This window comes from Octopus sinensis, linkage group LG9, assembly GCF_006345805.1.
Source record: "Octopus sinensis linkage group LG9, ASM634580v1, whole genome shotgun sequence".
Taxonomy (NCBI): domain Eukaryota; kingdom Metazoa; phylum Mollusca; class Cephalopoda; order Octopoda; family Octopodidae; genus Octopus; species Octopus sinensis.
Genome location: NC_043005.1, coordinates 22,143,365 through 22,155,707, shown reverse-complemented (window position 1 = coordinate 22,155,707; position 12,343 = coordinate 22,143,365). Strand labels below are relative to the sequence as shown.

The 12,343-nt window shown below is 33.2% G+C and overlaps 1 protein-coding gene and 1 long non-coding RNA gene across 4 annotated transcripts in view; one reads left to right on the top strand and one right to left on the bottom strand.

The window, feature by feature from the left end:
• LOC115215855 (VWFA and cache domain-containing protein 1-like) overlaps positions 1-12,343 on the bottom strand; it is a 92,152-nt gene that overhangs the window by 31,522 nt on the left and 48,287 nt on the right. For all 3 annotated transcript variants that reach the window (XM_029785193.2, XM_029785195.2, XM_029785196.2), the window contains exons 7-16: positions 12,040-12,175; positions 11,245-11,316; positions 10,100-10,246; positions 9,708-9,808; positions 8,275-8,407; positions 7,164-7,313; positions 5,968-6,091; positions 4,738-4,852; positions 2,182-2,260; positions 1,411-1,497 (exon numbers count right to left, since the gene is read on the bottom strand). In XM_029785193.2, the coding sequence (XP_029641053.1) occupies positions 1,411-1,497; positions 2,182-2,260; positions 4,738-4,852; positions 5,968-6,091; positions 7,164-7,313; positions 8,275-8,407; positions 9,708-9,808; positions 10,100-10,246; positions 11,245-11,316; positions 12,040-12,175 (1,144 nt within the window). The remainder of the gene's footprint in view (positions 1-1,410; positions 1,498-2,181; positions 2,261-4,737; positions 4,853-5,967; positions 6,092-7,163; positions 7,314-8,274; positions 8,408-9,707; positions 9,809-10,099; positions 10,247-11,244; positions 11,317-12,039; positions 12,176-12,343) is intronic.
• On the top strand, positions 3,540-10,677 carry LOC118764792. Its single transcript, XR_005000598.1, has 3 exons — positions 3,540-3,709; positions 6,832-6,841; positions 10,665-10,677. It is a non-coding gene; the product is annotated as an uncharacterized LOC118764792 (long non-coding RNA).

Sequence of the window (12,343 nt, the reverse complement as noted above, 5' to 3'; positions counted from 1 at the left end):
ATCTTAGCTGCTATTCATTCAAGTTTATTGTCGTAAGGAAAATTCAGATTTTTGGTCAACACACCAGTTTGTTAACCTACTGACAGACTGTTCACATCCTATCACTGACAGCTTATTTAGCTCCAAAAGGCAGATCTATGATAAAAGATGTTTCATCCATGGCTTTGCAGCATTATCCAATGTCTTCTTATATTTTCAAGATGTTATGGAATTATTTGAAGTTGATTTGGTTGTTATCTCTAACACATCAAGCAACCATGTTAATGTTCTCTGAGATGTCCCATTGTGTTCAGTAGACAAGACATTAAATTCTCAGTGGCTCAGACTACATGGCTGTACACAGGTATTGTTTGACAAAACAAGTATAGTTCCCAACTGCGAGCAGTGAGAACACTCTATAACTAAAAAGTGTTTTGTTATTCTGCAGGTGCCAGTTCAAAGGCAATGCAAAGTAAACCACTGCCACATTTGTTGAAACAACTCCAATGTTAAGCCAGCGTGAGAACCTCTACACAGTGGCATAGCCTGCTTGATGCAGCAGTCAATCCACCTTGAAATTACATGCTACAGTCTTAAAAAAAAAGAAGGACACATGAAATAATGTAGTTCCATACAGACTATATCTAAAAATACAGATGGAATTATCACAGCTGAAACACTTTTGATTATAGGTCTATTGGATTAGGACTGACCTGAAGCTAAACAATAATAACAACCATGTCAATGTAATACTCCTCCTTGAAACCATTTTCGTGTAGCTTGACTTCAATGTTGAAAACTTCTATGTCTTAACACCATAACAGATTAAAGAACATTGTACTTTTGATATAAGCTTGAAATATTCAATATTATTAACTAGAAATTATCTCAACAACCATAAATAAATTTCCTTACAGCAGCACAAAAACACAATTTGTAAGAGAAGTTATAATTATTGAAATGATCAGAGTATACCTGGTGTTTGTTTTATATATCCTGAAGGAATGAAAGACAAAATTGATTCTACAAGTATTTTCACCCAGTACATGGATTAATTCAACATCCTGAGATGCGTTACTAGACTCGAACTAGGAGTCACTATTTCTAAACATAATATTGCCCTTACCACAAAACAAACATTACTCCTGATGTGCACATGTACCCTTTGCTCTTCATGACTCTTTCACATTTCACTTTTCTAATCTTTTTGAATTTTGTGTACTATGCATTTTCAGCTTTAACTGCTGTCTTTCTTTAGTTGATTTTTTTGCTGTTTTCTGTCCTCTCTTTTGCCCATTTTTGATGAGTTATAGTGCATCTGAATGCATCTAAGAATAACTTTACTGTATACATTCAGATCATTAATATAAACTACATGTATATATTAACACCATAGCATAAAAAAATCAAAGCGACAGAGATGTAACTTACCAAGTGTTGAAAGTTGTTTTAGATGGACACACATGTTATCTGTTGGTAGTAAATCTAGCCTATGATATACCAATTCTGGGGTGAGCACTAAACAAATGAAAACAAAATAAAACCAGTAAGTCATTCATTTTATTAGATTATCAGCTATTTTAAAAAATATTTTAGCATTGGTCATCCATGCTGTTGTCACCACTGCCATCAACATCAGTCTAGCATCCGTTCATAAACTGAAGTTGCAAGCATAAAATAAAAAGTCATTTATGCTAAAACACATACATTACTAAAGTAAAAATACTCTGAAACAGCATAAATTATAAAAGATTTCATGCAAAAATATCATGAACCTTATACATTTGGTTCATAAAGCTATGGGTGTTGTGTAAGGTAAATATGGCTATCACTCAATTTTTACTGTGAAACAAAAAAATCTAATACTGTGTTTCATGACAATCAAAATCATTGATTTAAATAAATGAAAGTGCATGTTTTTGGTAGGATTTACAACCTCAAAATTATTTTAGGGATCTTAAAAATAATTTTATATTATCTTAAACAGTTTTATATAGAGTTAACTATTTCATTTTTTCAACATACTAACACATTTTGTTCATGTTGAAGTAACTCTTAGTAATGAAGAACGTCAATAGTCTCCTAAAATTCCAGCATCATTTTTTTTCACTGGTGCACTACAACCATAACACAGCACTCTACTCATTGAGGTTAAATGTATACCAAACCAAACCAATTATTATTGCAGATAACAAAGCTTACCATGAATCTTTTTCATTTGACGTCTTTCTTTTTTATCTGTGAGTGTTTTAATTACCACAATATATGGTACATTTGGAATCTGGAGGAGTAAAAAAATTAGCCAAAATAAATTTTAAAATAAAAAAATAAATTGTATTAAAACATTCACAAAAAAAGAAAAACAATGTTTATGAAATGTTCTCTTCCTCAAAGGTGGGGCAAATGGTTATGGCAAATTAACATACAACTATTAGTTTCCATTTTACTAGTTTCATAGTTCAGTGCTTCCAAGGTTTTAGTCGGGTAATTATTTAAGCAATCATATAAAAACAAAGCAAAATCATCCTCGGTGCAAAGGGAAATCACTCAGTCAGACTTAAATATTGCAGCAAATTTCTTGTTGGATGGACCAGTTTGAGACAGACAAATATGTGAGTGCATGCAATGAGCTTCGGTAAAATATCTTCTTCAACAGATTCCCCTGAGATGTTGGTCAACCTGAAGCTGTGGTGGAAGACTTGACCAAGGTACTGCAAAGTGAGATCAATCTTGGAAATGTGTTTGCAAAGGTCTTATAGCATTTGATTTTGTGTCTTTTAGTTCTAACTTCAAGCCCATGGAGAACAAATTAATCTAAAATCTATAAGTCAATAAGTAACAGTAATTGTTGCTTAGCCCCAGCTCAGTTTTCATCAAGTAGAAATACAGTCAAAGACTTCTAGCCATGACTGCTCCATCCTTTTATGTCTAGAACTACATTTTCCAATATTCCTTTATCCTTTTACTTGTTTCAGTCATTTAACTGCGGCCGTGCTGGAGTACCGCCTTCAGTCAAGCAAATCGACCCCAGGACTTATTCATTGTAAGCCTACTACTTACTCTACCGGTCTCTTTTGCTGAACAACTAAGTTATGGGGATGTAAATACACCAGCATTGGTTGTCAAGTGATAATGGGGAGGGAGAACAAACACATGCACACACACATATACAACAGACTTATTTAAGATTCCGTCTAATACATCCACTCACAAGGCTTTGGTCGGCCCGAGGATATAGTAGTAGACACTTGCCCAAGATGCCACGCAATGGGACTAAACCTGGAACCACACAGCCACTCCTGCAACTATGTTCTTTTTTTTTTTTCTAAGATAGTAGATAGTGGCACTAAGAATAAGACACAAAAGATGATGCAATCTACAATACTACAACACTTAAAAACAAGATCATTTGCAAATAGCTAATAAATGGATTTTTTTTTTTTTACGATCAAATACTACACCAAAATGTAAGTTAGATTTTATAACATGAACTACACAATGAAAACAGCAAGTAGTGTGCAATGTCTAAAAATATAAGTGAAATATAAATAAACACTAGCAGCATAGCTCGGCGTTGCCCAGTATGTAAGAAACTTTATCGATAAGCAATGCCCTTTACCTTTTTACCCTTTTTTGTACTCATTGAACCGTTATTTTGTAAAATGAAGCCTAAAAGGCAATAAGGTATTCAAGGCACCGTTCCCTCGCATACATGAAGTAGGCAAAATCTGTGAACTTTCAAAAAATATCGCAGAAAAATCGGTTTGCTATGTGTGCCACATATGATGTAATTAACCGATTTTTTCCAGTAATAACGTATCCTATTGGAATCAGAAGGACCAAATCGTTCCTTGGAGTAGACATCATGCTAGCTGTGAATTTCAAAAAAAATTCCTGCCAATTTGTTAAAGATATTGTCGAAAATATGTCATCTTGAATTTGAACGCGATTTCCCAAAATGGCATGATTTTATCGATTTTTTCTGATGGTAAGGTAGTGCATGGAAAACTAACATCAGAATTAAGTTCCTTAGGATAACATTAAGCTTCACCATGAGTTTGGTGAAAATCGATTGCAAGTTGCGAAAACTACAATGGAAAATGTGTTGCATATGATAAGCTTAGATTCTCGACCCCATGTCGAATTTATCAATTTTTTTCAGAACTGGGGGAACTTTTCAAAATTTTCGCTGCGTTAGTCTTGAATTATGACATTGGGCTATGTGTGTGTCAAGTTTCATCAGAATCGGTTGAAAGCTGTGGTCAGGGTAAGGGTACAACCTAACAGACACACAGACAGACAAACTGCCTTTTATATATATAGATAGATAGATAGAAATAGAGATAATATTATACAACATGATGTAATTTAACTAATATCAACTCTGATTTCTTAAAGATTAGCAATGTTCACAAGGCAAAACTCCAACAGATAAGAATTTATGAAGATAGCTATTTTCACTAAGATTTGGAAAACATCTACAGATTTAAAAATCATTAAAAATTAAAAATTCTGATTCATTCATGGAAATAAAAACTGACAATTTTTACATATGTTTTAGAAATTTATAGAGACAAGGGGTCGCTAACTGACTGGACCAAAACCCAAGAAGTTACACCAAAACCAAGTAGCATAATAGGCAGTGAAAACAGCAACTCCAGGACTCTTGGCTGAGTATAGAAGATGTTAAAGAGATAAACCATTGTTTTATTTTACATGTCATAAAGAACAAATATACAATATTAGATAAAAGGTTACCTTTCTCCAGCTGTATACAGCAAAAGAACTATTGATTGTGGCTTGGCCATCATTTTCAGACTTTTCTGTTGTTATATTGCCTTCAAGAGGAGCTATTTCCCTGCCTCGCTCTTTCCTGAAAACAACATCAACACAAAGTTTACAGTCAGATAAAATGCATTTGAAAAAAGATTTGTCAGCCATCAAAAATTCACATAAGAATAATCCCTCATGATCTAATGGGATGTTGGAATACTAAGATTTTTTGTTGTCTACAAGTAGTGATTATATGAAGGATACACTGAAATGTTAGACCCTTCCACCATTGACCTAAGCAGCTATTACTGAATTAAAAGTTTAATAAAAGATTGTAATTTACTACAATCACGTACACATACACATCTTGCCATATATATATATACAGATTAGAGCAAAACACTGAAGTCTATGTACCACATTTCACCTGGCTGTCAAATACAGTTTGCAGATCGTCTGGGAATTATACTTGCAAAATGTAGCACCTAATCCAGAGTAACAGTTTTCTTTCAACCTTGTTACACCTTGAAATCAGAACTAAGCACCAACACCTGAAAGCCTCTTAGAAACATCTACATTTCTATAGCTGACTTGATACACAAAAATATAACAGTATTGAATCAATTACTTTATAATTTTTGTGATGTTTATGCCTTTCTTAAGATATGACAGATTTAAATGATGTGAGAGGATTTCACTTTGGGTGATAAGCCTAACATGAACATCATTACTCGGTCTTAGGGTTCCTGAAGTGGAGTTCACTCATTACAAGCATTCAGATCAGACTTGATCCCTTTTCCACTTACGTTTTTACAGATATTATGATAGATATCAGCTGCATCTATCTCACCAACTTCAGTGAACACACAGAAATCATTGACACTGTTTTTTCTCTCCTGGCTGGTTTACAAAAATAAAATTTTATTTGAGAATTGGATCCACAAATTTGATTCACCAGCAGCTGGCTTATATCTTATATATCTTGTGCAAGTAAATTTCTTAGATATTTATTGGAAATAGAAAATGGTGTTATGTGACAATAAATGGTAAATGATGTGAAGTGAAGTACTTACAATCAAGAATGGAAACTAAGGCTCAAAATCTCTTCACTGAGTGACTTACCTTGACTGTAAGGAATTCTACATATCTAAAAACAAAAATATCATTTCATTGAAACACATATGCTAATGTGGATAATTTTCACAATTTGATCACCTTAAAATAGCCTCTCGTATTTCAGCAAAATTGGGTACATTTTCAAAATGTCTTATATCTGTATGCATTGGCTGTAATCTGGTCCTGATTGGCCGACTGAAAGATGGGTGCATAATAGTGTAGCCTGAAACACAAAGGGAAAAAGCAATTCCATAAGGATTTCCTTTCACTGGATACAAAGGTGAATTTTTACAAGAGAAAGGAGACAAAAATGAAGGAATGGAAGGGATGTACTGGGCTGTTGGAATACTACTGAAGTTTTCTGCCTACAAGTAATGATTACACAGAAGATACACTGGAATGTTACACCACCACCTCTCCGACTGACCCATATAGTATGCACTCACAAGTTTTAACATTATGAACTGCCTAATAAATGCTGTTATATCAGGTTGCAGATCTTCTGAAAATTTTCTTTGATTAATTTTAGCAAAATTTAAAAAACACACTGATGAGAGATAGAAGTAAATGTTATACTAAATCCAGTGACTTACTATTTTTGAAAGCTCATGTCCTAAATGGCTGGTTCTGGTAGAGAATGAACTGAATTGCAAAGTGAGGTGGTAAGGTAGAAAATGACAAACTACACAACATTTATCCACTTTCAGATTCTGATTCCAGAAGGTAGTGGGAAAGATGTATTGATGGTAAGACTAAAGGTGTAGCAAAATGGTTATAACAAAGAAACGAAAATCCAGACCAATGGCTCAGCCCACAAGGTACTTGACCCACAACTACCAAGTTTGTCTTGAAAAGGGAATGGATCTCCAGTCTATAGATCAGAAGTTCATAATCCTGTCACCAGTATTGCATTGTATCTATATAGCCAAAACACAATGACTAAGTGTTGCTAGAACTGAATAGATGCCATAGTGTAGTATAATTCATTGCTCTAAGCCGTAATTGTACTGTTAAACAGAAAAGTTCTTTTGTTTGCAGTGGGAATGGACTTGATTTTTCCAAGAGATTTATGAAGGAATAAAAATCACAAAACATGCTCACTACGGGTAAGATCAGATCTCAGGATGCTGCTCTTCTCAGATGACAAATGACTGAGATGAATAGTAATATGGTGTACAGAAAATCTTTCACCACCCAACACTTGAGTGTAAAGTATAAATAGAGGCTAAACACTGTAGTTTTGTGAGTGAGCATGTGCATGTTAAAAAATGAGTTATTTATTAAAAACCACTTACCATCTGTGTTGATGATGAAGGCATATGATGACTCTTCTTGGTTGAAATAGGTAATGTCTTGTGCAATATCTTCCATGTGTAAATCAACACCAACAACTCCTATCAAAGTTCCATCATGGATACATGCTTGGCTAATACTCATAGTCAGAGCTGAAAGAAAGAAAAGATATCTCAATCATATAAGCTTCCTTGATGCTCATAGTTCAGAGACAGAAGCTTCGTTGATATGCAGAGTAAGAACTACAGCAAAGATATCTCAGTGATTTTATAATAAATGGTTCAAAATATTGAAAATTTTAAATCAACATTTCAAATAAAAAGTTGAAAATATTCTGTAAAAGTTTAATGGTATAAAGCCTTTCCAAATGACAAAGTACTTTAAATTATAATCTGACAGAAAAGCCGCAGGTGCTTTTCAAAGCCCTCTTAGACTATGTGTATAAATGTGTACAATGCACATACATATTATGTATATTACACACACACACAAGCTGCTCTGCGTTGAACAAATAGAAAGGAATGCTCAATACATGTTATCAAAGACGAGGGTTTTTTTTTTTAAATAAAACTGAAGACAACGGTTTGTTTCATAACAAGTTTCATGTCACTGAAATTTCAGGCAAAACTGTTGTGACTTGGTATTAGTGGTGTATATGTTGTCTGGTGCATGTGTATTAATGGAAAAATTTAATTTAGATCAATTTATGTAGGAAGCTTGTGCCACAAAACCAGGAGGGGGCTCAGGTAGGTTGGTATCAAAAGGGTTAAATGCAGTTTTTTATGGCCAGATGACCATGCTGGTGTTAACCTTTTTAGTCATCCCTTATAACATCAATAAAAAACAAAATGCACAGTGAAAATGCTTAAGTCTGACACCTAAGTATCTTAAAATTACAACAATGGTCAATGATTTGACAATCAGATACAGTTGCAAAAATTAAAGCCATAAGATCAAAATCTGGCGTAGTTCAGAATTAGCATCTGATAATTGATGGCTGGAGAGAACATAGATCAAAATATGTTAAAGTACATTTAAGATGATGAAATAGACAAGAAAACATCATTATAGGCTACCTGGAACAAAATACAAGTATAAATAGATATATTTTACCTTTGTCAGCTTCATCGGTGTATGGCAAGGAGAATACAGGGAGATATTTGTCAGACTGGTTCAATGGACGATAAAACAACCCAACAGTGGAACTGAGATCTTTTGTCTTGTTTATAGCTACCATCATTCCTTTCTAAAGAAGATAAAAAATATAAATAATTACATCATAAACATATATCAGTTCAGGTGATTGATACTTCTCATATGCAATATCATTGTATTCTAACAGAAAGAGAAGTATTTTAGCGAATGAATCTCTAACTTTGGTTACATGAAGGTTTTGTTTACAAGGTATGTAGTAAAAATGGATAATAAAAACAATATTCACTGATGTGATAATGATTTTTAATTCCTGACAATAAATTTTAGACAATGGGTGCAGCAGATTAAACTGACCCCATGACTGATATTTTCTTTATCAACCCAGATAAGATGAGAGATGAAGTCAACACTGGAGAAATTAAAATTTCCAACCAAATGAATGCAATTAATCATGCTAAGTATTTAGTCTAGTGACCTACTAATTCTACCAACTTTTGTCTCCTCTAATAACAATAATTCTTTTAACACAAGCACATAGCCACAAATTTTAGGGCAGGAGTGAACCAGTGCCAGTATTCGAGTGATGCTTATTGGGAATGAAAGTTGATCTTGGTAGGATTTAAACTGAAAGCAGAAGAGATTATTACTAAGTACAAAGCCCATTGTGTCACTGACTTTGCTAGCAGTAGCAACAGCCGATGATGCTGATATCTCATTTAAGAAATCCAAACATAAAAGTCTAAAAACACAGAAAACCAGACGTAGGGGACTAAAACAGAAATAATCTCTTATGTAATAAACATCTTAAGAATGATTAAAAAACATGCACACAAATAAAGCATGGGAAACCCAAAGGACTTACACAATATCAGAAATTAGCAATACTAAGCACTGCATGCATTTGAGTAACTTTAAGACAACAGAAATTATAAAACCAAAACAAAACACAGCACATACAAAAAACTGACAAAGCTGCATTCTGTAGGAGAGTGAATGCACATAATAAAAATAAGAATAATGACAATAATCTTTACATAATGATAGCTGATATGATGGTCAGTTGGTTAATTTCTCCAGTTACACTTGAAATTTTTTGAGAGAAGAGAATGTAGAAGAGAAATAGACAAACAGAGAGTTCACAGATGACATAAGGATGAGTGCATATAATTGGCTTGGTGACAAGCAATGAGTAAAAATACTATATACACACACAGTGAAAGAGAAAGAATCAGAGAGACAGATGAAAAGGATATTACCTACGGTTGCAGAAGTAGTTTCCAGAGTTACCTATCATATGAGTAACACTCTAGTAAAAATAATTTCAAATGAAAAACAAAAGACACACACAAAAATGAGAAGGAAAGATGCACTAAAATTTCAAAATTCTTTACCAAAATTGCTGTTGTGTTCTCATATGGGACATCATATTTGGCAAAATTTTGATCAGCAACATCTTGTAAGAAGCTCTTTTCATACATTGTTGGGATGGTATCTGTTTTGATTATAGAAAGGAAATTAGTCAACAACCGGTTTAAAATTTCAACTAAGCAATTTAAGTTTATCCTTAAAAAAAAAATGCTTTCTTTTCAGCTTCAGATTTTAATTTAATCTAGATGTGATGTTTAAAAAAAAAAAAAAAAACTGGATTGAGGCAGGATATAAATAGAGGTGTAAATTAAAGGTATAACATGAAAATAAGATAGTGCATGACAGTAATAAAGCAGAAGTATGGGCTACACATATTACTTAATCTACATGACTTTCAACAAAATTGGACCCTTACCATCAATGACAGCATATGTATTGATAATAACTTTGAAATTCAGTTTGGTGTTATGGTAAGAGATAGTATCAAATACATCTCGGGCTTCAGTCAGAATTGATAACAAGCCACGACTGATGTACATAATCATGACTTTGTCTTCTTTGTCTGAAAACAAAAATGAAAATCAATAAAACATTATTTTAAATACTAGTTTTATGGGTTCATTACATAATCTTTTAACAATGGACAAACTTATACACCCAAAATAACGCATATACTATAAACGCTGTTGCATCGTCAAAGACTGGGTCTTTGGAATTCCCTGTCCCACATTCCAGACAGTGACACCAGATAATCCCACTCTGGGTTTTTATTGAAATCTGGTTTAACTTAATGATTTTTGTTTTTAAAAGTGAGAATAGAAAGGTGACAATGAAAATGAAAAGTTGTCTAAAACAACAAAAAGAATTCATAACTCTAGAATATTGTTTTATATGGTTCCACTGACAATTTTGGAAGGAGATATAATTGATTACATGTATCACTGGTGCTTATTTTATTGGTCTCTGAATGAAGAAAACAGCAAACTGCATTTTAGCAATATTTGAATAGAAATGTATCAGTTTGACTAGAAAAAAATATTTAAGAAATCTATCTTTTGAATGAATTTGCAACAACTTATTAAAATGTTAATATCACTTTTTGTTATTTCACAACTAAATCTGAACTAAGTTTATTGCTAATGTGGATTGAAGCAGCAAGAGAAAGGAGATGTGTGGTTGATAGTCTATGCCACTAATACTGCCATTATCATAACATATGACAATGAGGTCACTCGACTTTCTTGATCAGTAGTAACATTTGTTCCACTCATGCTAGCATGGGTTGACCAGGACCACAGATCACTTCTCAATTTTGTGTCATCTTATCAATGGAGCCCAACATCCTGAGATCCAATCTCACTGCTTCTCAGGTTATTCTTGGTCATCCTCTGCCATGGATGTTTGATTGCTAGCACTTCTTAATCAACTGCTCTCAATCACTCCGCATAAGCACACCCACTTCTCCTACTTACACCAACTGGTGTCTTTAAAGTCACTACATAACAATTAACAATCTAAACATACAAGTCATGTTAACAGAGACTATTAAATCTAACTCACCAATTACAGAGTCTCCAGAATTTTCTATCATTTCAAAAGCATACTGAAATCCAAGGGAGTGGTTGGTTGCAGCTGGGGAGAAACATGAAGAGAATATGATTGTTCTTGAGAGAGAGAGTGTGTGTGTGTGTTTGTAAGGAAGGATGAAAGGAAAATCAATCTCTCAATTATATAAATAACAAAACCTATACTTTGTGTTAAGAAATAAAATTTCAAACCAATAAACACATCTTCAGAATTGACAAATCCTTTTTACAATATTTACATTTTTAAAAATGTAAATTAATAACTTGAAAAATTATATTCTTATTAACAACAACACCTCTCAGACATTGAAGTTATTAAATGAGATGATAAAAATTAAACTTTTTTATGCCTCAATTTTGAATTTGTGAATAGAGCATGCTGCTGTATTTTGTGACTTGTTTGGAATTAATATACTGATTTGAGAAAATTTTTATGGGTTTGAGATAAAGATGGTGGTGGAAGGATGCTGGAGAGTACTCACAAGGTACCAGAAAGTGAGTACAAGAGGGAATATGGACTATGGATTGAAGAAAGGAAAGTGTAGGTCAGCCATTTAAAACATACATATATAATTATATACACTTTTGTTTTATTTCGTAATAGAATATATCATCAAATATCAAAACCTTTCAGCACATATCTACAACCTGGTCACTGATACTCTATTCAACACAGCATATCAGTAACTGGATCATACAACATTTTCATCAAACTGAAGGGAAAAAAAAAGATAAAATATAATTTAAGGGAAAAATATTCTCTACTAACCATTTTCTTTCTTTAAGCCATCTAAAAATTTGTTGAAATATAATCTTGTCTCATAAGTTGCTTGTACGAGTGTATGTGGAAGACAGGAATCAGCTCGTGGGTATGTTGGTTCAGCAGCTAATCCAATAACTCCAACCTGTCGGCATGAAATTATCAAAAAAATTAATTTTTTATATAAGCCCATTGAAATCAAAGATTCCCAACCTTTCCTACAAACACAACCCATTTCAGCAAATCAATTATCCACCACCACCTTTTTAAATATCAAAAATAAAATCAATGGTGTGCACTGAACATTTGACAT